Source organism: Pecten maximus, unplaced genomic scaffold (assembly GCF_902652985.1).
Source record: "Pecten maximus unplaced genomic scaffold, xPecMax1.1, whole genome shotgun sequence".
Lineage (NCBI taxonomy): Eukaryota > Metazoa > Mollusca > Bivalvia > Pectinida > Pectinidae > Pecten > Pecten maximus.
The window spans coordinates 62,426-84,742 of NW_022982911.1; the positions used below are offsets into that span (position 1 = coordinate 62,426).

General features: G+C 38.9%; 1 protein-coding gene across 1 annotated transcript; it reads right to left on the reverse strand.

The window, feature by feature from the left end:
• Positions 1–12,869: 12,869 nt before the first annotated feature.
• On the reverse strand, positions 12,870–16,769 carry LOC117321130. The gene has a single exon (XM_033875598.1). The coding sequence runs from the start codon at positions 16,767–16,769 to the stop codon at positions 12,870–12,872; it is 3,900 nt and encodes a 1,299-aa protein (XP_033731489.1).
• Positions 16,770–22,317: the final 5,548 nt, after the last annotated feature.

Consider the following 22,317-nt stretch of genomic DNA (forward strand, 5'->3'; position numbering starts at 1 on the left):
GAATTGCACATACAGACAATTCAACTGCTAATAAAAGTAATACAACATATGTATGAGAAACATTATATGACTATACATAATTATTGGTTATTAAGCCATTCTAATTTTCTCTTCCTTGCAAATTTAATATATTTAGCAAGATTTGAGATATCATTTCTATTATTTCTTGTTAACAGCTCTATTAATTTGAACATGCTAGGTTTTCATAAAAGTATGAGGTTTAATGCATTTCTTTCGTATTTAATACATATAAGGACAATTTAAGATGAGATGAAATTGAATGGAGTGAAAATAGCCTTCATAGCGTAATTGACTTAATTACGTGGTGGTCTTAAAGTGTACCCGTAACGATTTGCTATTTCAAGTTTAAATGTGATTTAGGATGAAACTAAAAATGCTGAAAGGCCGACTTTCACAGCGACTTTAGTTTTAGAGTAATTGCGATTTTTCTCGAACCCGGAGCCGTTGACTACGTTTCGGTGACCTCTGACCTGTGACGTCAGAGGTTTAATGGGATCAGAGCCGTCATGTAGGAAATATATATAGAAACACGTGCCTGCAATTAATGCGAATGAGACAACAATAATGAAAGTGCTGAATAAACTTTTTGACTTATATTTGTGAGTAAGTTAATAACAAATGTTACCGAAACCAGGGGCATATAATTTTCTTTTATAACAGGTCGTATATAACATGAAATATTTGAATAATTTTCTATTTTAACGGGTCGCTGTAACATGTATGGCATTTGAATAATGGGCCGTTTATAACGACTTACATCATATAGCCTTTATTATGGGGGCATTTGCTGGTTGTTAAATACCAATATTGATTTCGGTTATAATACTTCTAGTAATAGAAGTTTAAAATACAATTCATACACGATGTGAAATAAAAGTTAAAAAATTGGAATTTTTATTAGCCAAAACAGCAATAGATATGTTGCAAATACACTTGAAGATACCGTTATTTGTGATTTTCGGAAAGATTCATAGAGTAAATTTTCAACATCGTGGGTTTATGAATGAGGCAACTTAGGTTAATCATTCTATAGACAAACCTTTAAGATACATTTTTTTCGCTTGAAAGGAAAACGAAACCCACTGAATTCCAAAAATAATAAGTTTGATTTCAACAACTTAAAAATGCATTCCCTGAAGTAACACGCAATTCTTAATAAAATTCAAGCTCAATTTTTGTACAACATGTGAAAGTATATCTTCGGAACTTTTTTGAAGTACATAGAAACCAAACGCGAGAACTCGAACAAGAATTATCGGCGTGTGCCGATTAGAACACCAGACACATGTAGTGCAGTGACAGGTGTGACCAGCTTGTGGATCATAATTTCACACCTGGTAATTTTTTAGCGGTTATACTAACCCACTCAATTCGTAATTCTCCGAACATGTTTCTAATCTTCTTAAGTCTTGTTTTAAGTGAAGATATGACTTGTGACACACGAATGGAAAGTAAAACCACAATGATCTCGATCACTTCATAATAATGACACAATAACAAAACAAAAAAGAAATATAATGATAATAAAAAAGAAATAAATAAAATTTGAAAAATCCATACACGAAAATTATTGCGAGTTAATAAGTTTTAGTATTAATTATGATTAATCACGATGAACTAAATTGTATGTTTTCTATATATATATATAAAAAACGGAGCGAAAATGATGGTTTTAATAAGAACCTATACTATGTACCTGTACATAAAGTATCAATTATATTATAATTGTTGCGAATCACTTTTATTTAATTTCAATGACAACGATCATATAAAAATTATATCTTTCTCAAGAATGTAATCGTCCGTTATCCCTGAGACCATGACATGTAAAATACCCTCGGGATAAAATCTGTATATGTAGAAGTATACGTGAAGTACCACTATCGAAATGGAGATCATTTACAAATCGTGTGCTTTTAACATGCATCTTATTGCCGTACTCAACAAGACAAACACCGTAACATGAATTAAATAACTTCCACAATTCCAATGATCGATGGTAAAATTATGGATTGATATACATGTATTTAACTCGTTATGGTCATAAACGTGATAAAATTAACTTTCTGATAGCAAAACTTTAAAAGAATAGTTATCATTTATTTGCAAATATATTTATCTGTAAAAGATTGATACATAGTAATAACAAGACATTTCGTAACTGTCTTGTAAATCTTACCTGTGCACGGAGAATGACTTGTCAATCATTCTAATCAACCAATGAAATACGCGCAAAGCTTTTCCGCGGCGTTTGATTGACAGCAACAATGCTCACTGAGGTGTGACGAACTTCAGTGTCATCTGCTTTGTATAAGGTGACTTGACAATCCAACCGATGAAATTCGTGTACGGCCAGGTACCCATTTCTATTGCGTTTGATTGACAGACAGCCAAGATGGATACTATCCACCAATGACGGCTATCATGTTGATTCATCACAAAATGAAAACGTGTTGTATTCTATAAGACGCTACGTAATAAAATGTACTATGAAATGTATAAAAAAAAGTATTATGATTTTATAAAAATCATTGAAATCACATTTTTGATAGAAACAGTAACCATAAAATAGGCCAGAGTAAAAATAATTACTCAGTGACATGATATTAATGTGAAGACATGAAACAGCCGGTACATTTAACACCCATATTATATGGATGCCCTACGATACGATATATTGCAGGTTTTTGACTATGCAACCAGTATCATTACACATAATTAGTGTTATTCCCACTTTTGATCAGTTTGATCATAGGTGGAATTAGCCAGAGTTTCTATTGGCCTCCTCTGGCACACTACGATATGAAAACGTGGAATTCTCCGACAGCTGATATGTGGCATGTCGCTAAGATTTTGGTCCTAATACAATAAAATCGGGAATGACATAACACTTACATATATGGATAAATGAGATATTTATTGACCCCAGTATACCCATTTAGTCCCATCTAGGTGTTTAATTCAGTCCTTATAGACCCTCGCTTTACGCTAGTCAATATTTCATTCTGGATTCGACGCCATGTTGCTAACTATACATTGTAGGTCGCGGTCGGCCTAATTACCTAATCCATGTGCGATGCTACAACTTTTATTTCTATAGATTTTACCGCTTATAATTAAGAAATTATGAATTTTTGAATTTAATATAACATGTTTTGTAAAATAATAAGCTTAGTTTTCTTGATTCAAACTACGTTAGAAGAAAAACACAATAAATTATATGTGGTCTTTTCGGTCCATTGCGTTCCGATTCGGGTTGTTAGTCGTACTGTCACTTACAAAATGGCAGATCAACAGCGTGAAATTTTGACTAGCGTAAAGCAAGGGTCTATACTGACGAAATAAAACACCTAGGTGGGACTAAATGGGTGATCTGGGGTAAATAAATATCTCATTTATCCCTATTGGTAAGATACGTGCGATTTCACACCGGTTTTATTGTATGTACACCTTATATCTTAGCGACACCAAACGGTTACGGAACATTCAATGTTTTCATATGGTAGGCTAGTGCGTTCTGGCCCTACACCAGAAATGTATGCAAATTATATCCTTACTTGGATTAAAGTTGTTTGAAATGATCATCACACAGTGATTCTTAGATCTACTACTCAAGAAATAACTTCCATCAAATCTACTTTCTTCTACCTGTCAGCGACACACAGCGGAATGTTTATAGTTCTTTGTATATCTAAATATACTACACATTATCTATGTCCACTCTAGACTACGACTATAGTGACAAATAAAAAGCTAAGTAAAACTGATTTTTAATTCTACGGCATTTATAAGAAAAGGAAACAATTAAAACTAATGGCAAATGGTTATACCGTACGTCCCTGGTCACATCGATCATAGCGTCGATGGGTGTCAGTTATATACATGTAATTACTCCATACCGATTCATATTACAGGTAAATTTTATCGCATGAGTCAGCACCGATGAGTCCTGCTGATCCTCTGTGATCCTCTGTGGTCCTCAGTGTCTCGATCGCGGAGGTTCACCGCGGCACGCTTGGTCACCGCGATCTTTGATGATTTAACCCCGGTGATCAATCGGCATAATTGGTCTATCACCAGGAAACACGGTGATTATTTCTCCATGTACACTCGTCACCATAAATCGCGGGGGAAAGGGTAAACGTATTAAAAGCTAAAGTCCTTACTGTACAACATTTTATTTTCCCCGTCGCGATTGAATGAATGTAGGTCGGAGAGCCATCCCACATCCATCCTTACAAATACTACCTACTCTATCATGGACAAATGAATATTTACATCTAAATGAGAGCCATCTATCACCCATGCTATAGTACTTGAGCGATCTGTATATATGTACGCTCTTTCCCATAACAAAGGGTCTTGACATTAGACCTTTCTAGGATAGTTTACTCTCCTACAAATCGGTTACATCAGACGCACGGATCCAGGAGTTAAATTTCGTCGGCCAGTGAAGCCATTTCACGTAGTATTGTTTGTTTCGACCTTTTCCTCTCGTTTTCAGAATGGTCTCCACCTTCCACATGTCGTCAGCTCTCACATCTATTTTCTGGAGTTCGGACTGATAAAAGGTGCCTTTGATCTCATCCCCATCATAGTCTTTAACTCTATACACTGGTAAGCCTCCACGTAGTATCTTTTGAGAAATGGTGAATATCTCTCCTGTCCATTTTTCGTCGTATTCTCGGGAGAAAAGGTTTCTCAAATGGGACAACCTTACTTGATCTCCAACTTTGAACAAAAAAGGTTTACGAATCTTCTTCGTTTTTCGGATCACAGACTGTTTCTTCGGCCAATACATTCTCCACCAGATGGAAGTTTCATTGGTTTTAGTTACATTTGCTGGGGCCATGCCGATCGTCCTATGATACGTCTGATTGTAGCTTTCAGCAAACGTTTGTAATTTTGTCACATATCCATAGTTTCGTTTGTGCGTAAAATATCTGTACAGTCTGGATTTAATAGTCTTGATGACTCTCTCAGACACCGCTGCTTTTGATTCGTTTTGGGCATATAAATGTTTTATGCCATATCCATCCAGGAGTGTATTCACCTCTTTCGATCTAAATTCTTGGCCCTTATCGGTACGTATCCGGCCTGGCTGTCTCCCCTCGTATAAAATGTCCTGTAGTGCTTTTGCTACAGACGCACCTTTCTTGTCTTTTAGCGGTCTCATCCATAGATACTTGGAGAACACGTCTATGACTATGAGTACGTAGGCATAATCGTCGTTTTCGCTCTTGAACTTGACCATGTCCATGAGATCGGCAGACCATTGATCGTCTATCCCCGTCGCTATGATTTTGTTTCGCTTGAATGGACGTCAGAGGGATTTCTGAAGACTGTATGGCTCTTGGCGTTGTAACCATTTTCTTATTTTGTATTTACTGATGACATATTTTCCGTCTTTCCGTACATATCTATACAATTTGTCGGGTCCGGAGAAACTCCCCGCATTTGCAGGGTTAAAATAAATCTTCCCAGGAAGGCATCTTTCCTCGTCAAGTGCTAGACGTTGAAATGAAGCTTTGAACAAGATACATTATTTATATCAGTTTTCATCCGCTTCGGAGTCATTGTCCGATTCCTCATCTTCGGAGTCAACATCCGATTCATCATCTTCGGATTCATCATCCCACAACTCTTCTAAAACATATCGATTCTTTTTAAGTGCCATCTTGATCGCTTTACTATCTCCATATCCATCGTCTATGAATTCTGTTACATCATCCATGATCTTTTCGTGGATCATACCATTTCTCAGTTGAAGAATGTACTGGATAATGGCTTTATAATTTTGGTAAAATTTCTCCATGTCTTCAGATTCCATCTTCTCGTTCGCTTTCGTCTGTGCTTCGTCATCAGACATGCCCTCGTTTATAGTCTAGTCAATCTACTCTCAAAATACCACAACCTCAAACTAATTGCAACAAAAACAGTTGATGTATCACTGATGTCCTGTATAAGTACCCTAACACATATAAAAAATCGAGAAGGGGGAAAATTCGGGGAAAAAAATATCGGGGGTCAAAGGTCACATGTTTAATCACATTCTGAATCGTATTCCAATACAATAAACGAATGATAAATTTCATTCAAATTCATTTAATAGCATCTCTAATCAATAAATTGATGACAAACAAAGCCATTGAGCATACAAATAAGCATTAAATCAAAACTATATGGTGTTTTGACTATATTTGCTTATAATTATGGTCCGAGTCTTTTTGAACGAGTTGTCCTAAGTGCATCAACCAACCTTGTATTGCTTTAAAAGAGAAAGCATGGGGGGTTTATGGCATGGAGTTTTTAGTTTTTTTTACAAAGGGCTTTTATGTCGCATTTGGACGAAACTAAAAAATGCTGTTTTAATTACATTAACATATTGGCACGTTTCAAGATTTTTACATGTGTATGCATTATAAATCGAGTTTGTATTTTGGGACGAGTTGTCTCGCTAGCTATAATATTCATAATAACAACAGCAACACGTTGCTGAAATGGTAATCGTTAATAAAATATCTTGGTAAAAAACTTCCCATGAATTTAGATAGTCAAGGTCCGTTTAAACGTATCTTTGGTACATTGCATGTCACTTCAATCCTTTCCAAAGACATCCAACATGTTTGAGTTGGAACAGCTATTTCCCTTGCAATCACTGCATACAGGTGAACATTCAAGACCATGCTTTCGGCATTTGCATCGAATGATTGTCAGAAGTCTTTCAGGAGCTGGGGCTTTGTCAGTTTTCACTGGCAGCAGTTTGTTATTGGAAAGAACCCATCCCCATTCAGTTGGGTTCAGAACATTTACCTCAATCCATTTTTGCACTTGAAAGTAGGTCCTTTGACTATGGAAGGCAGTGGCACTAGATGTAGGTGATAGAGTATGTATTTGCAAAAATGTCTTGTTTGTTAGCACGCTATTAGCAAACTTCCGGTATCGCAGGATGTCCAGTCCTTCATATTGTAGTCCACTGTAGAGCTGAGTTATCAGATGCTCTCCCGCAGCAATAATTTCGTTTTTCGTACTTTGCTTGTTGATGAAAACGTGTGCTTGAGACTTCATAAATGTATTATTTGATACTTTCTTGAGTGTTAGTCCTTTTCCAATCCCAAACAATCGCGATGTAGTATCACAACCTGTTATGGCATGTATAACAGGCAAAAGGGTACACAACTCAGATCCTATTAAATCCTTTGTCTTCCGAATATCCCAAATCTTTGCCTTGCTCTTCTTTTTCGAGATGTCTGATCGGAAATAAAGAGGAAACGACTGCAACTCGGCGTGATAGAGTAGCAGTACAAGTAGGTCGGTGTCTTCTCCCAGCAAGGCAGTAGGGTTGGTTTTACACGCAGCTATAGCGGTTTTTGCGATCAATGTATCAGCGTCTGATTTGTCGTGTTTTGTTTCGATTCCGTTTGCATTTAATGTTGTTCCAAGCATGTGAATGAATGTTTGCTTATTTTCATGATTTGCCAGAAATACATCTTTCTTCGACCTAAATGGTGTTGATTCCTTGAACTTCACCTCGGTACCACATAAACCTTTGGTTCGACGAAGATGAATAGAATCTTTTGTGTCCGGACCCGACTCGTATCCATCAAAAGCGACGACTGTAGTGATGGCAAACATAATCTTTGTACCGACTGCAAATATCACCAAATGTCTGGCCTGCTATCCATGGAATTCTGTGGTGAAGTGAGCCGCCGTCTATAATGTACATCATATCGTCATCGATAGCTTCCAATTCCGTGGCATTGCAATCTCCCAGATTCCAGATGGCTTCACCAAGCGATGACTTCTGTGCTAATCTCATGAGTCCAGAGGAGTCAAACATTGCGCTTGGTTGACTGCACAGCTCGTGCGCAAATATTTCTGTTTTGTCATCATATGTTCCATTTGCAGCCGCAATAAACCTCTGGAATAGAAGTTGATGATCTACGGGTATTGTTTCCCCTTCAACTTTGACAGACAATTTTTCACTTAAAGTGACGACTTGATGTTTCCTTTTGAAAGAGAATTCTTCAACAAGTTTGCCATCCATTGACTTAAGGATTTCGAGCCCTTTTTGTTTTGCGTTATAAGCGTCTACTGAGGAATCTGCGGTGACACCTGTCTCGATGTTCCTAAGATTTTCTTCTGCAATAAACGGATTGCGATCATACAAGAACGTTGTCAATGTCTGTGTGTCCTTTGAGTCTCTTTGTCGTCTAGATTCGCCTTCTTCTTTGTGCTGCCAGCTTGTGCTGAAATTTATTCCTGTGATTTCTTGCATTGCGGCGTTCATCTGCGAGCAGTCCGGCATAGATAGTAGCCACTGTGCACGCTGGCCTTCCGTCATGCCTCTGCCCCTAGTCAAGCCTCCAGATGTTTTCATGCTCCTCATCAAAACTTGCTCAATTGCTAAATCAGATGATATCCCAGCCCAGTATCTGTCAGTTCGCCTAACAACGTGGTGGCCAGACATAAAAAATGCGTAAACTCCAGGGTGTTTGGACTCAAGCTGATCCATTTGCTGCAGGTACACACGTGCAGATTCGACATACAAGTTATGCCCTGAGGCAGCGAGATTGTCCTTATGGTCTGCAGATGGAGATTCCAATTCCCTGTTCGTTCTGCCTTTATGAATTTCTGAAGGATGCTAACCGTTTCCATGAATTGAAACCACAATAGCGCTGTGCGATGATTAGCGTGGTTACTTCTGTAGCTATCCATTTCCGATTTCACGTGTTCTAACATCTCATTTTTACACACGTCTGCAACCGTGATACTGCTGTTTAGCAATGAATCCAGGATTTTACCTATATCCATAATGTCATGATTTTGAGCGGAATCTGGGTTAGCTTGATATTCTTCTGCCTCCTGTGTCATGACCGGTGTGGTGTCATTGTCTCCTTGGACACCGGGTAATGGAATGGAGTATATCTGATGGATAATAATGGCCGTTAGTGCTCTCTTCACCATCATGTGTCCACGTACAGCTCGGGCAATTGCTTTCCCAGTAAGCATATGCAACACAGTGTTTGGTGCATACACGGTTTCAAGCAGTTCGGCTAATCCAGATCCAACCATAAAATGTCCTATACTCCCGGCAAAGCTCATTTCAGTATGGAAACCGCCAAGTCTGAGAATTATGGACTTCAGGGGACTACGCATTGGCTCACTTTCAATAATATTGGCCGCCTTCCAATACAGTGGCTGGTCGAAAGTCAGAATCGGCGTAAATCCATTAGCTGCTGCTTCCTTACAAACAAAGTGGAGGGTGGAAAAGACGCAAGTTAAATCACTAGGATTCATGTCAATCATTGGCAGAAATTCTATTGAAGACTTCCCGGGAACGTTTCCAACTACTGTCTGATGCATGATCGCAGACCAGCTTGGACTCATATATCGCAGGGACCAACTGACCGCAGAGAGGAGATCCATCTTCCACGTGTCGTCTTGAATGGCCATGTCTTTCAGAACTTCAAATTTCAAACTAGTGAATGAACTAGAGGGTGTCACAATATCAATTTTCGCCAGGTGTATCACCTCTTGCAAAGATGGACTTTGTCGTGGTATGATCTTCATATTATGAGCTGCTGGTGTAACGGCTGAAATAATACCCATCCCATGAAATGTGCCGTGTCCGTCTATTGTGCATATATCGTGATCGACATTGTCGGCGACGTATTGAATGAATGAGCCGTCTTGGAGTTTGCTGACTTCATTTCCACGGGTTGCTGCAGCATTAAGCTCATACTTTTGAACCTCCGAATATGATGACGCGAATCCCATTTTGTTTAAAATATCGGACAAAAATCTTGATCCGAATTGATGATGCATTTGAACCGCGAGACCTATTTGAAGAGGAGCTATTAACGTCCTTGGTCTCGTTGACTGCACAATAGCTTGGCCAATTGCTGCAATCCTGACTTCTGGATCCGTTTTGTTAAAAAATTCAGTCAGAAATAGTCTGAGGATGTCTGGGAGAAAAGCCATGTTCTTTTCGGTAGATGAGATGTCATCAGCAGTTGGATAGGTTGATGTCGTTGCTTCCATTGATTTTATATCGGCCTTGATTAATTTCGCAGCTGTTAGAATGATGTTCTTCTTTTCCTCCTCTTGATTTATCGGTTTCGGCATTTCATATAAATCTTGAAGTATAGTTGATACTGTCTTCTTTAGAGTCACAACATTGCATTTACCATTGATATCCGTGATCATCACAGACAATCCAAAGTGATCAAGGATCCTCTTTTTCATATGTACCACGCTGTATGCTTTATCTTTAGCTGGTAGTAGTTCCTCCATATTCTTAACCAGATCTATGACGGTGATCTGTTCTTCATTACTGTTTTCAAATCTCCTCATAACTTCCAAGAATGCTTCTTCCGATGTTGATCCCTTTGGTCTTCCAACAGTACGGGCCTTCTTTGGTCTCCCATGGGTAGTCCTACTATGGGAATAAGTTTGATCAATGGACTTTGGTGTTTGTCTTTTCGTGCGGAAATTAACACTACATTTCCTGTGATTTACAGCATCAGCTGCAGGAAGGTCTGCAAGTGCTGTAAGCAGTCTTGTTTTGACTTGTTCAGCCCATTCATCATCTCTTGCTTTACACACCGCTTATATTGTTCTTTGAAAATCTGTTGTACGGACTTTGATGACGTCATAGCCACGTTTCTTATGCGATATTTTTGCGAAATTTCCACAAAATATACAATGCTCATTGAAATTAAAAGTTTGTGTTAGTGAACGACGGACTGGGATGTTGTTATTTTCTTTGTTTGGGGTATCTCGTATTCCTAATGTATTAGCGTTCACATAGTCTCTTCGGCAAAGCTGGTGCACACTTTGTCCAGGATAAGTTGCTACTGGTGCATTTTTCAATGTACTCACGTTGTTTATTGTGTCACTTCCCTTCTGACGGAGCTGAACAACTTCTTTACCATTATCTAGTCCATCTCCACAAATCACGCAGCATTCCATGACAACCTAAACAAATCGACAGAAATTATTAATTAGTTTTTACCAAAGCTGTAGACTTTAAAAAGTACATTGAAACTCTTTGAATAAAACTGTCTTACAATTCAAACTCTAAATTTAGAATCTACTCGCTAGATTTTGTGTATAGCCTAATTTCCGACAGAAAATCATTAGATACCAGTTCCCTTGCAAAATATTAGCTATATAATAGCAAATTAATCAAAATATAAAAGAAAGTTATTAGAGTATACGTAAAATCGCGTTAACAACTGTATTTCAACTTGGCAAATAAGTACGCAAAACGAGTAAAATTACTCGCGCTTGGCTCAATAAGGCTTCCATACTTTTTTTTCACCGTACAAAAAGTAGCATTATAATTATGTGTAAAATATTTATTTTTCGTACGCAAGGATAATAAAAATGATGCTTAATATGTTCAAACAACATATGGAATAATCGTGAACAAATACATATTCTAAATGCAAAATTATTTTTAGAAAAGGTCGTGAACGGTTACGTTGACAACAGTAAGCAAGCATGGTAAATAAAGGTCGTCCAGATAATGTTATGATCTTTTTGCTTCGGTTGATCTGTTAAAACAATATCTTGAGGCCATATTTTATTGACTTAACCAAATTTTAACATTCAAATGTATAAAATATAGACTTACCCAAATCGAAAAGCATCTCAGAAGCGTCGTCTGCAATGTCATAGTTTTTCATATTACCTCCCTTTGTGAACTCTTCTGTAGTACGGTGGCCCATAGTCGCCATATGACACTATTCGTAATTTCAAGATTTTATTCGCGAAAATAACTGCTTTCCCGATTTTTTTCTGTATTTCGATTTTTTGTAGTGTGTTCATATATGGATATAGACATAGAATCAATAAAAATAGTTTTTGTTGCAATTAGTTTGAGGTAAAATCGTAGATTGACTAGACTATTATGTATTTATCATACTTTTTATTCCATTTAACCTCATTTGAAGACCTTGACTCATTCATTAATGAATTGAAAACTTTTTCTTCACTTTCACCACTTTCCTCATCGGACTCTTCATATGAGGTCCACCTTTTTGGCTGAGGCCCATCTTCTTCGTCTATGGATTCTCGTTTCCTTTTCCTAGAATCATTTTCTGGACACCAGGTTTTCAAGTGTCTCTGTAAATCGTGTATGTCTTGGAACATGATACCACAATCGTCACAGGCAGGCATATCTTCTTGTTGAAGCTGTGTATCGTCTAGAGTTTGCTGCTGCTGCTGTTGCTGCTGTTGCTGCTGCTGCTGGGAATACGTCTGCTCGGTTGGAGTGTCAGCCTGAAAATGAGTCTTAGTTTGATATCTTTGTCCTTTTATAGACTGTTCAGAAAATATGTTATTGCGCATGCGTAATGACTCTGATGTTGATGGTTTCAAATCGATGAGAAGATATCCATATGGCTTTTGGGTGGCATCTTTGAAGTATCTCATGAGGTGTTGAACGTTTTCGGGATACATCTGTCTGGCTAAAGTCATGATCTGTTGTTTATCGATAGGATTATTGAACAAAACCAAATAGTGACAATTTCTCCTCTGTGTTTTCATGCTTTAGGTCTATTTATACTCAATCTGGCAATGCATCATGGGAAAAAAGAACTCGACACTTTGTAACAATAAATATTTATAGTCCCTGTCGATAAGACAGTACACAAGTCAGGGACCCATCTTATGTCTGTCTGTACATAGAGCCTACTCTAAAATGGACAACGTGATTTATTTACACTACTTAGAGTCATCTACCACCCACATAATGGTACTCAGGTGATCTGTGTCGATTGTACACCTTTTCCCACTAGGCAGGGTCCTGAAATGAGACCTTTCTAGGATAGTTCACTCTTCTAACTTTGTATCCTCCAATGACCGTACGCATAGCTAGTAATCCCATCGTTTAGCAGATATCGCTTGTCGTCGAATGGTGAGAGGCCTATTTTAGTCATAGATATGTTATAGATTTGGTGTTTGAAACTTCTGATCTGATTCATGTGAGACATGATAATTCTGTTTTGAAGAAGACATTCCTTGTACTGCTCGAAACGAGTGTGGTTTTCAATAACATACTTTTTGATACCTTTCGCCTTCTTTGATTCTACGTGTGTTATCACTTCTGTACCATCAATATTGTTCATACTATTGTATGTATATGCGTACATCTTTGATTTGAGCCCAGCAAAGGCATGGATCGCATCGCCATGAGTTTCATCTTTCATTTTGCCTAGTACTTTCTTATTTTTTGTACTGTAGAGGGGATTGTCTTTCCTGAACTCCGATGTATCGAATAAATCACTGTCCTCTAACATATGTTGGTAGAAATCGTCGGTCTGAATAGTATATGCTAGACTGTCGGTATCGGTAAAGAGAAGGCGGGCATTAGATCCAAATTTCCGTTTGATGTAATTGTAATGAAAATCATACATCAAGGTTTTTGAGATGTCCAGGATGCTGAATCCGACGTAGATTGGTCGATTCAGATACAATTTCTGTTTCAACATGTGAACACCGACTAAATCTTCAGAGAAAATTCTGAACTCGTGGAATGTGGGTTTGCAGGTTAGTTTCATTGCCTTCTTCTCACTGTTTACAAGCTTGACGTCCATTCTCTTTCTTAAGTTCTCCATGGTCTTGCCAAACACGCTGTTGTTCATTAACTTATAGAAATCTTTCTCGAAATTGTTTCGAGATTGTTTCCTTTTCTCCGTGTTGTAATCTATATAAGTCTTCAACCATGGCGCCTGCTCGAAGGTTAACACTCTGTGGACTTTTGTAAGTTTCATTCCAAGTGAAAGGTATTGTTTTAAGTTTCTATAGTGTACCACATATTTTACCTTGTTTTTAAGGTTTGGGACGAGTTTCTGTGCTGAGTTGTAATGGTCCAAGCAATCATGTGGATTTCCACATTGTGCCAGTTCCCTAAACAATGTCTTACTATAGTCAGACAATTCATCTTTTTCAACGGTTACTCGTTCGGGGGCTAGTGGATATTCATTGTGTAGGTCGTAAAGTTCTGTAGGATACTCTAAGTCTACTTCCAGTATATATCCACGGTTCGCATCATCGGTAACCATCGTGATATCAAGCATGTCCTTTTCACTATCGGTGAGCCAGACGAAATCATGAGTCGGCAGGTATTGAGACATGGCCCAGCCATACAAATTGTTTGCATCCAAGTAGGTGATGTATTCTGTTGGTTTCATTGGGTTATATCCTGGGACGTAGGGATTGTTGGCCTCAGCAAATCGGTGACTTATCATGGATATGCCTCCTCTCAAGCCTTCCTCAATGAACAAGTGCTGGTCGATGTCGGTAAGCAGTTCGAGTCTGACATTTGTCATTTTTAGAGCTGCTTGCCATGCCAGACCGGGAGCAGTGTAAAAATGAGCTGCATCGAGGCCATAGGATTCCAGACATAAATTTCGAAAGTTTTCAAATACATCGGCGAGACCTAGAACATCTGTCAACACGTATATGTCTGAATATTCACCAAGATTTTGTATACCTAATTCTTTCCAGACTTTGTATGCGTGGTGGTACTTTTCTTCTGATACATCCTCCCCCGTCAGACTGCTGCGAAACGCTTCCTTTGGAGGGAGACTGGTCTCTCGAAACCGGTGGGGGCCATCAAAATAGTCGTAGGGGTATACTTGCTTTTGAAGGAGGAGTTCGATTTTCTCGTCACTAAAATGTTGCGTCATGTGTGAGAACTTGTCCTTACCCTCTGCAGATAAATTTCCGATTAGTTTCTCCAGTGATGTTCCCATAAACTTGAAACTGTCGATAAAGTCCATACATCCCATGGAGAAAGATATGTACTTCTCCATGTTATTTGGAATACATTTGATTTCTTTATCAGACACCTTTCCTATTGCTTGCATGATGAGATGGGAATCGTAACCCCTCAGATTGTGAAATACGACCGGAATCCGTCCTGTAAACTTGTAGTTTATGTTACATTCGTTGTGAGCTGCTCCCCTGAATGCTCCCGTCACGTGGCAATGATCCCGCACTCTATCATCGCCCATCCCTTTTCCACAAATGTGACATATAGTTGCACTCTTGAATGATTGCCAATCACAACCTGTCATGATCATCGGCTCGACATGCTTGAAGCGTTGTTCGATTTCTTCCTGCTCTCTCAGCATACATTCTATAAAGTTCTCCGCCACATCTGGTCCTCTATAAATCACTGGATTGTTGGAAGTCTCTTTTGTAAGACCTACAACTTTGTAAGCGAAACTAGAAGGAATATGTTGGGTGGTCTTCTCAGTATGTGATTTTTGCGGGTCAACCTCACATCCATGTATAGGCACTTGAAATGACTCGAAGTCTGCATATATGATGTATGGCACCTTTAATTGTTTTCTGACATCCTTGTAGAACAACCATTTATCCTCTTCTGAAGGTAGCTTCACTTTATGGGTCCCGTGCTCACGACAGTATGAGATATGGTCATTTAGAATTCGTTCCTTGGTAAACCCTTGCAGGCAATACATGCAATGGTAATATCTATGTCTGTGGGAATACCGGTCATTCAGAAGCCGACCCATATCCTTGATCCAGCAGTAGTGAGACTTACGTCCATCCGACATGAGCAGTAAATTTACGTGTAGGTCAAACCTTTGTTTTGTCGCGTGGATCGGGAATAACGAACCCTTTTCGTATCCTAAGACATTGATGCTGATCTTGTTTCCCGTCTCGAACTTGCTGAGGTCGGCTTCTTTGACGGGGAATGAAATACCAGTGAAATCGAGTTCACCTTGATAATCTGTGTATTTAGCAACACGCTGTGAATCTTTCTTGGCTGGGTGCAAAGCAGCTAAAACCGACCACATGAAACATTTCTTATCCTTGTTTTGAATATTGATGATAGCATGCTTAGACCTCAGCTTGATTGGTAGGGGGATATAGCTGGATCCTTTGAGAGGACTGTATTTGCTCATATGTATTTGTATTTGGAGCACCTTGTCCAATGTCCAGTTGCTTCCCTGTCTCTGGTATTCGTACATCTTCTTGACAGATTCTCTCAAGCCTTCATCGATGTCTGTTGGTTTTAATGTAATCTGGCAACGTCCTCGGAAATGGGGTGTAACGCGTTCCATAGTTTCTCCCCCTGGCTTGGAAAATTGTACTTGGATCGATAAGTACCATTTCAAACCTCCATGGACAATCGCTCTCTCCAGTTTCTTTTTGATAACGTCATGCTGATGTTTGAGTAACACCATTGGGTCTAATCTACCTATACCGTCGACAGGTAGAGTGACTACTTTAAAAGTTCCGCCAAGCGCCTTCTCTGAACATTCGTCCTTTTCCGTTGGCTGATTAACTTGTATGTTTGGGTTTGCCGAGTGGTTTGCCATCCCTGTATTTACTTTGGTCAGTGTTACTGGTTGATCCTTTGACGGTTGGGCATTCTCTTTGTTTTGGTGTTCGGCTATTTCCAACGCTCCCCCATATTGACATTTGTTGTGTGTTTTGAAATGTTCACGGTATTTGTCAGCCCTCCAGAATGATTTTCCACAACATATATGTAGTGGTTTTCCATGAACCTTCTTATGCCTCGTAAGCCGATCTTTCCTCGTGAAGTCTTTGCTACATACATCACATGTGAATCGAGAACTGTCATGACTGACTATATGTCTATTCAAAGTCTTTTTGTGCTCAAAAGATTTGTCACAATGCGGACAAGAAAATTTCCCTTTCTTAGCCGGATTAGCACTTTGATCGATAGCTGTCCTTTTTTCCATAATTTCTACAATAAGAAAAAAAAAAAAAAAATATTAGCGATGTGCTCTCCTCTATGTGTCTGTTTCAGAATGAAACTTTGTCGATATCACTCCTGTATTTATACCCTTTCTTATCAATGACGCCATTGTCCTCATTTGATTGGTTAATACAAATTATGCGAACTATGGTTAGTATTTTTATCTCAGATGTGTTATAAATTTTGAAGCGTGCAGACGTGAATCTAAGAAATGCTGACTGACTAAAGGACTGAAGTCCTATGGTGTTCGTACGAAGAACATCAACGCTTCTGTCACCAGAAACGGAGCATCACCCGATAGGCCCACATGAATTTTGGCCGGAAAGATGTTCCTGGATATCGCGGGGACATGTCACTTTAAAACGCCCTCTTTCCGTTGTGGACTTATGACACTGCCCTAATCCAGTACACTCAATTCATGTGTGACAATTACCTCAGTCATGCAAATTGATTTCTAAATGTTGCACATTTTTTAAAGATATAAATAGAAGTTAATAAGAGTTTTTATTAGCTATAAGTTTTCATTTCGTTGGTATGTCTGATTAAAGGACCAAGGTCCTATAGCGTTCTTACGAAGAATATCAACGCTTCTGTCACCAGAAACGGAACATCGCCTCATGAGCCCACATGAATTATTTGGTCGGAAAGATGTTCCTGGATATCGCAGGGACATGTCACTTTATAACGCCCTCTTTCCGTTGTGGACTTGTGACATCGCCCTAATCCAATACACCTAATTCATGCGTGACAAACACTTCAGACAAGACTTCATAGTTAAGTACAATATTTCAACAATTGGTTGATACTTACCTTTTCACTGCAAGTGGATCCTTTTTCTTCAAGTGTCGGTTTCAGAATGAAACTTAACCGATAATTCACGGCCCTTCGAAACCATCGATAGAAATGGCGTAATTTGATTGGCTATTTTATTTTTTGACAGTTTATTTCTTCATTATTTGTTTAGATTTTGTAGTGATTGGACGTGTTTTTCACTGCTCTAGAATCTAACACTGAAAAAATCACGTCTTAAATTTTCAATGTTTGGTGCGAGAGTCGAACTCGGGATGTTTTGCTCGAAATCTAACCTATTAGACCGCTCGACTGTGGGCATATGTATACAAAGGTGAATTAAAATGTTTACACATTTACAGACACACCGTATACAGGGGGCGCTTTAAAGATTTACCTTGTATACGTACGCCATTTGTAATCTAGGTATTGTATGCTTTCACGGATATCATAATAGTTGTGATGCCTAGACAGGTTTGTAATATTAATAAAGACGTTGTACATGTACCTTTGTATATTGCCGTGTTTATGTTTGGCTAACATTCGTCACGAATCATAACGTTTACATTGTGTTATAGATGATCACTGTTACGAATAAATATTCACATGTGTAAAATTTGCTTAGTTAGTAGAACATATAATTGTACAGCTGTACATAGATAAACTCTTTCCTATTTAATACTATTTTCAAGAATACCCTAACAAGTCCATAATGTTTGTAGGTTTAATACAATGAGGTTAATACAAGGTGTACATATGTATTATTTCCCGATGTACTGTGTTAGCATTCGTCTTGAATCGTATACACAACGTTTGCATTGTGCTATATTTAGGTTCATTTTGTACTGGGTACGCTATGTGACCTGGTTTAAATTACGGCGGTCCATATTTACATTTAAAGGTACAGTTTGTTCACATATTTGGACAAACATGATTGAATATTTGTACAAAGATTAAAGAGGATTTTTATAGAACAAGAGTATCTAACATGTAGAAACTTGTTGGTTATTTCTAACTGTGGTGCAATCCCTCAAAATAGATGGGAAAATCCAAATACGCCTATGACAACATCGGTATCCCCTTGTCAAAAGGGGGTGAGTGACCGTTACATCATCGGTACCCCATGAGGGACGTGACCCTTTTTATAGTGCACCGGATGACCCGCTATCTGTGACGTCATCGGTACCCCCCTGTCGAAGGGAGGTGCCATCATAGTGCACCGGATGACCCGCTATCTGTGACGTCATCGGTACCCCCCTGTCGAAGGGGGGTGCCACTAGGGAGGTGCCAGGGAGGTGGTAAGGATTATATAGGGGAGTGCACCCGATGACCCTGCGCCAGAATCGGCACTTTTGTACTACTCTAACGTTTCAAATTACTTAATATTTTGACATGTGGATTTGCAGGCATGGATTTTTTCCATGTTTATGGTTTGATCTTCGGCCCGAAGTCGCTAAAATACAGGTTAGTCAAACTGATGATGTGACTTGGTCTCAACTTAAACCTCGTTCGTTGATGAGTACATCTATGTTGGGGCCGCGGTGGCCGAGTGTTTAAGGTGTACCGACACGCTAGCCCTCCACCTCTGGGTTGCGCGTTCGAAACCTACGTAGGGCAGTTGCCAGGTACTGACCGCAGGCCGGTGGTTTGTCTACGGGTACTCCGGCTTCCTTCACCTCCAAACCTGGCACGTCCTTAAATGACCCTGGCTGTTAATAGGACGTTAAACAAAATAAACCAAACTAGCCATTTATGTATAGCTAACGAGGAGACGTTCATTCCGTACCCAAACCACTGTTGTAAACCTGGCCAGTAGTCTACACACAACTAATAATTTATTTGAAATAAAAAGTCAATATTTGTGAGATCGGTTAGGCCTGAATCACAACACTCCAAACTGAAATAATGCAAGTTGACTTTGTAAAACCCGCTGTCAAATATTACATTTTCCTTTATTTCAAAGGAAGTTGAGTATGATTTATTCAATAGAGGCACATGAAGCACATATTGTTTTGTAAATTACGTTGAGAAACTCTTTGATGTTGTATTTAAATAATAGTTGAGAGATTGAAGCCAAATTGCTCCGTCGAGACCAATTTATTATCATTGGCGGTGTTCATTTCATACCGTATCACCAAGCGATCTGGTCCACGTATCCCTGTATACTAGCGCCTTCTCTGAGAGTGTGAGGATTCTCTAGCAGGTCCTTTGGGATGCCCCAGTCGACGGTCACGTGCTCACGTGCTGGTTGCTGAGGCAAGGGTGTAAACATAGAGCAGCGCTACGTCTCGGGCTCCAATCTGTTTCACAACCCTGAACAATGTGCTTTTACGATGATGGCTTTGGGACAAAACATCATTAGAGTACCAAAACATAGAGACTTTGTGTTCGCTGACGAAGGAAATGTTTATGGTATTATTCGGTTTACCTCTAATCGTATTACTTCGAAGGTATTGTTCGGATTACTTTGATTGTGTTGTTCGGTTTATCTCTAATCGTAACTACCGTAAAATTTACGGCACATTGTTTAAGGAAATCAGATTTTCGATATCTTATTTTCGGCAAATAACATCGAATATATACAGTCGTTTTCGGTAGAGCCGTGCTACATCGTTTTGGGAGTAACTAAACATCATATATTTACCATTGTATGGAACTGCCACTATATAACCCTACCAATTCAGTTGCGAGTTCACCAGCTAATGAACTGCCAACTGAAATTTGAATTTGAAAATTTCAAAAAAAAAAAAAAATCGCACGACAAATAAAAAATCGCAGATGGTAAATATAAGCATTGAACGGCTTTCAGTTGGTATTCATAGTCAATATGAATTCCAACTGGACAGAGGCAAATTTAACATGGAATTTGCCTCTGTCCAGTTGGCATTCATATTGACTATGAATGCCAACTGAAAGCCGTTCAATGCTTAAATGAACCACGGAAGATTATCGTATATACAAAATACGGATTGCTGTTTAGATGCGGAAAGAAATCGTTATAAAACGCGAACTGGGTTTTAAATATGGATCGAAATCGTCACAAAACGCAAGTTGGGTTTTAGATACAGATTAAAATAGTTACAAAATATGGTGGATTGGGTTTAAGATTTAGATTGAAGTCGTTACCAAATGTGGACTGGGTTTAAAACACGGATTGAAATCTTGTTAACCAGTTATTAGTATTATTGTAATCTTTCAACTTACGCATGGGCAGTGAATGCAATGTATGGTTATGTACATGCGCGATGAGCTCGGTTTATAAAGATTTGCTTAAAATTGATATGTTATAAGATTATATGTTTTTAAAATTTTAACGTTTAGTTTACCTGGTCCAAACGACCTGTCAACCAATGTCCTGCCACAACGTCTGTCGTTTGTTCACGGCTTTTTAAAAATCGCTACTTGTCCTGAACAGCTGACTAGACTTTGATCAAATTTGGCCTGGAAAATCCTTGGGTGAAGGGAATCCACTGTTGTATTAGAGGGTGTGGCTTCCCTGGGACCGGAGAAGTTGGGGGCCTGATGGGTAAATTCTATAACTTGCCATTAGTCTTTGATTTGATCCAGTTTGGCTCTCACGGCGACCGTCTCGCTCAATGTGCAAAAGTGGGAGAACAACAGGGCCAAGTAACAGCTACCAAAGCGCCCTCTATTGTTGATAATTCCCTGAAACTCTCCAAAATGTGCTGTCTTTAGTTGCTCGTCTTCCGTTGTTTTTACGAGCTCCGTTGGCGATTTGGTCGACTCTAAGGCCCTAATATACACGTAGATCCACCTGTCAATTACATATGGCAGCGTTTTATATATTTTGTGACAGATGCATTTTATCACGAATGGAGCTATAAGGTGTTATATGGCAGTTATAGCCTCCATTATTGTTTTACAATATCGTCTGTTTATCTCCTCCTTGGGTACCGAGTGAAGACAGAAAATGTGGCGGTCTCTGAGACGAGGGATTCGGCGGAGACATATTTCCCCACCCCTATCACACGGAAACGACCCCTGCTTCACACCAATCCATGTCAAATGGGCTTGGATACAATTCAACCGGTTCTCTGACACATCACTCTAATATGTGACTCACGGGGGACCAGGATCCGATAACCATGCTGTCTTGGTTAAAACTGTTAGTTTTCTAAAATATAATTATGTATCATTTCAAAATGAAATAAATCTAATACACATATGGCTTTCCTCAACACAGCTAAAATGTTTTTGTGTTTTCTGGAACAGAAGCGTTGGCCTCTACCTGAATTTATTGATTTAAATTCCGTTTTTAAAACAACAACAGTATAATTGTTCTTTGAGATATACATTCAATATTTCGTATAATGTTTGCTTACGTTATAAAGTTTACATGTACATTGATGTAATTTTTATGGCAAGCTTAAAGCATCAAAAATAATTTGTGATATACAGAGTTTGGATATAAGATTCATGATAAAAGTACGTTTTTTGAAAAGTTTGCCTTAGCAGTATAATTCTATTAATTTTGCATTTCATGAACCGTGAAGGCTTGTCTTCCTGAGAAATAGTGGTGGGGTGTATTTCGCCCGTGTCTCTGAAGGCTTGTGTGTGTCTCCCTGTGGTGGTGTATATTTAGCTCGTGTCTCTGAAGGCTTGTGTGTGTCTCCCTGTGGTGGGGTGTATTTGACCCGTGTCTCTGAAGGCTTGTGTGTGTTTCCCTGTGGTGGGGTGTATTTGACCCGTGTCTCTGAAGGCTGTGTGTGTCTCCTTTTTGG

Excerpts from the sequence above, each read along its gene's own strand:
- LOC117321130 (XM_033875598.1), bottom strand. The coding sequence starts at position 16,769 with ATGGAAAAAAGGACAGCTATCGATCAAAGTGCTAATCCGGCTAAGAAA.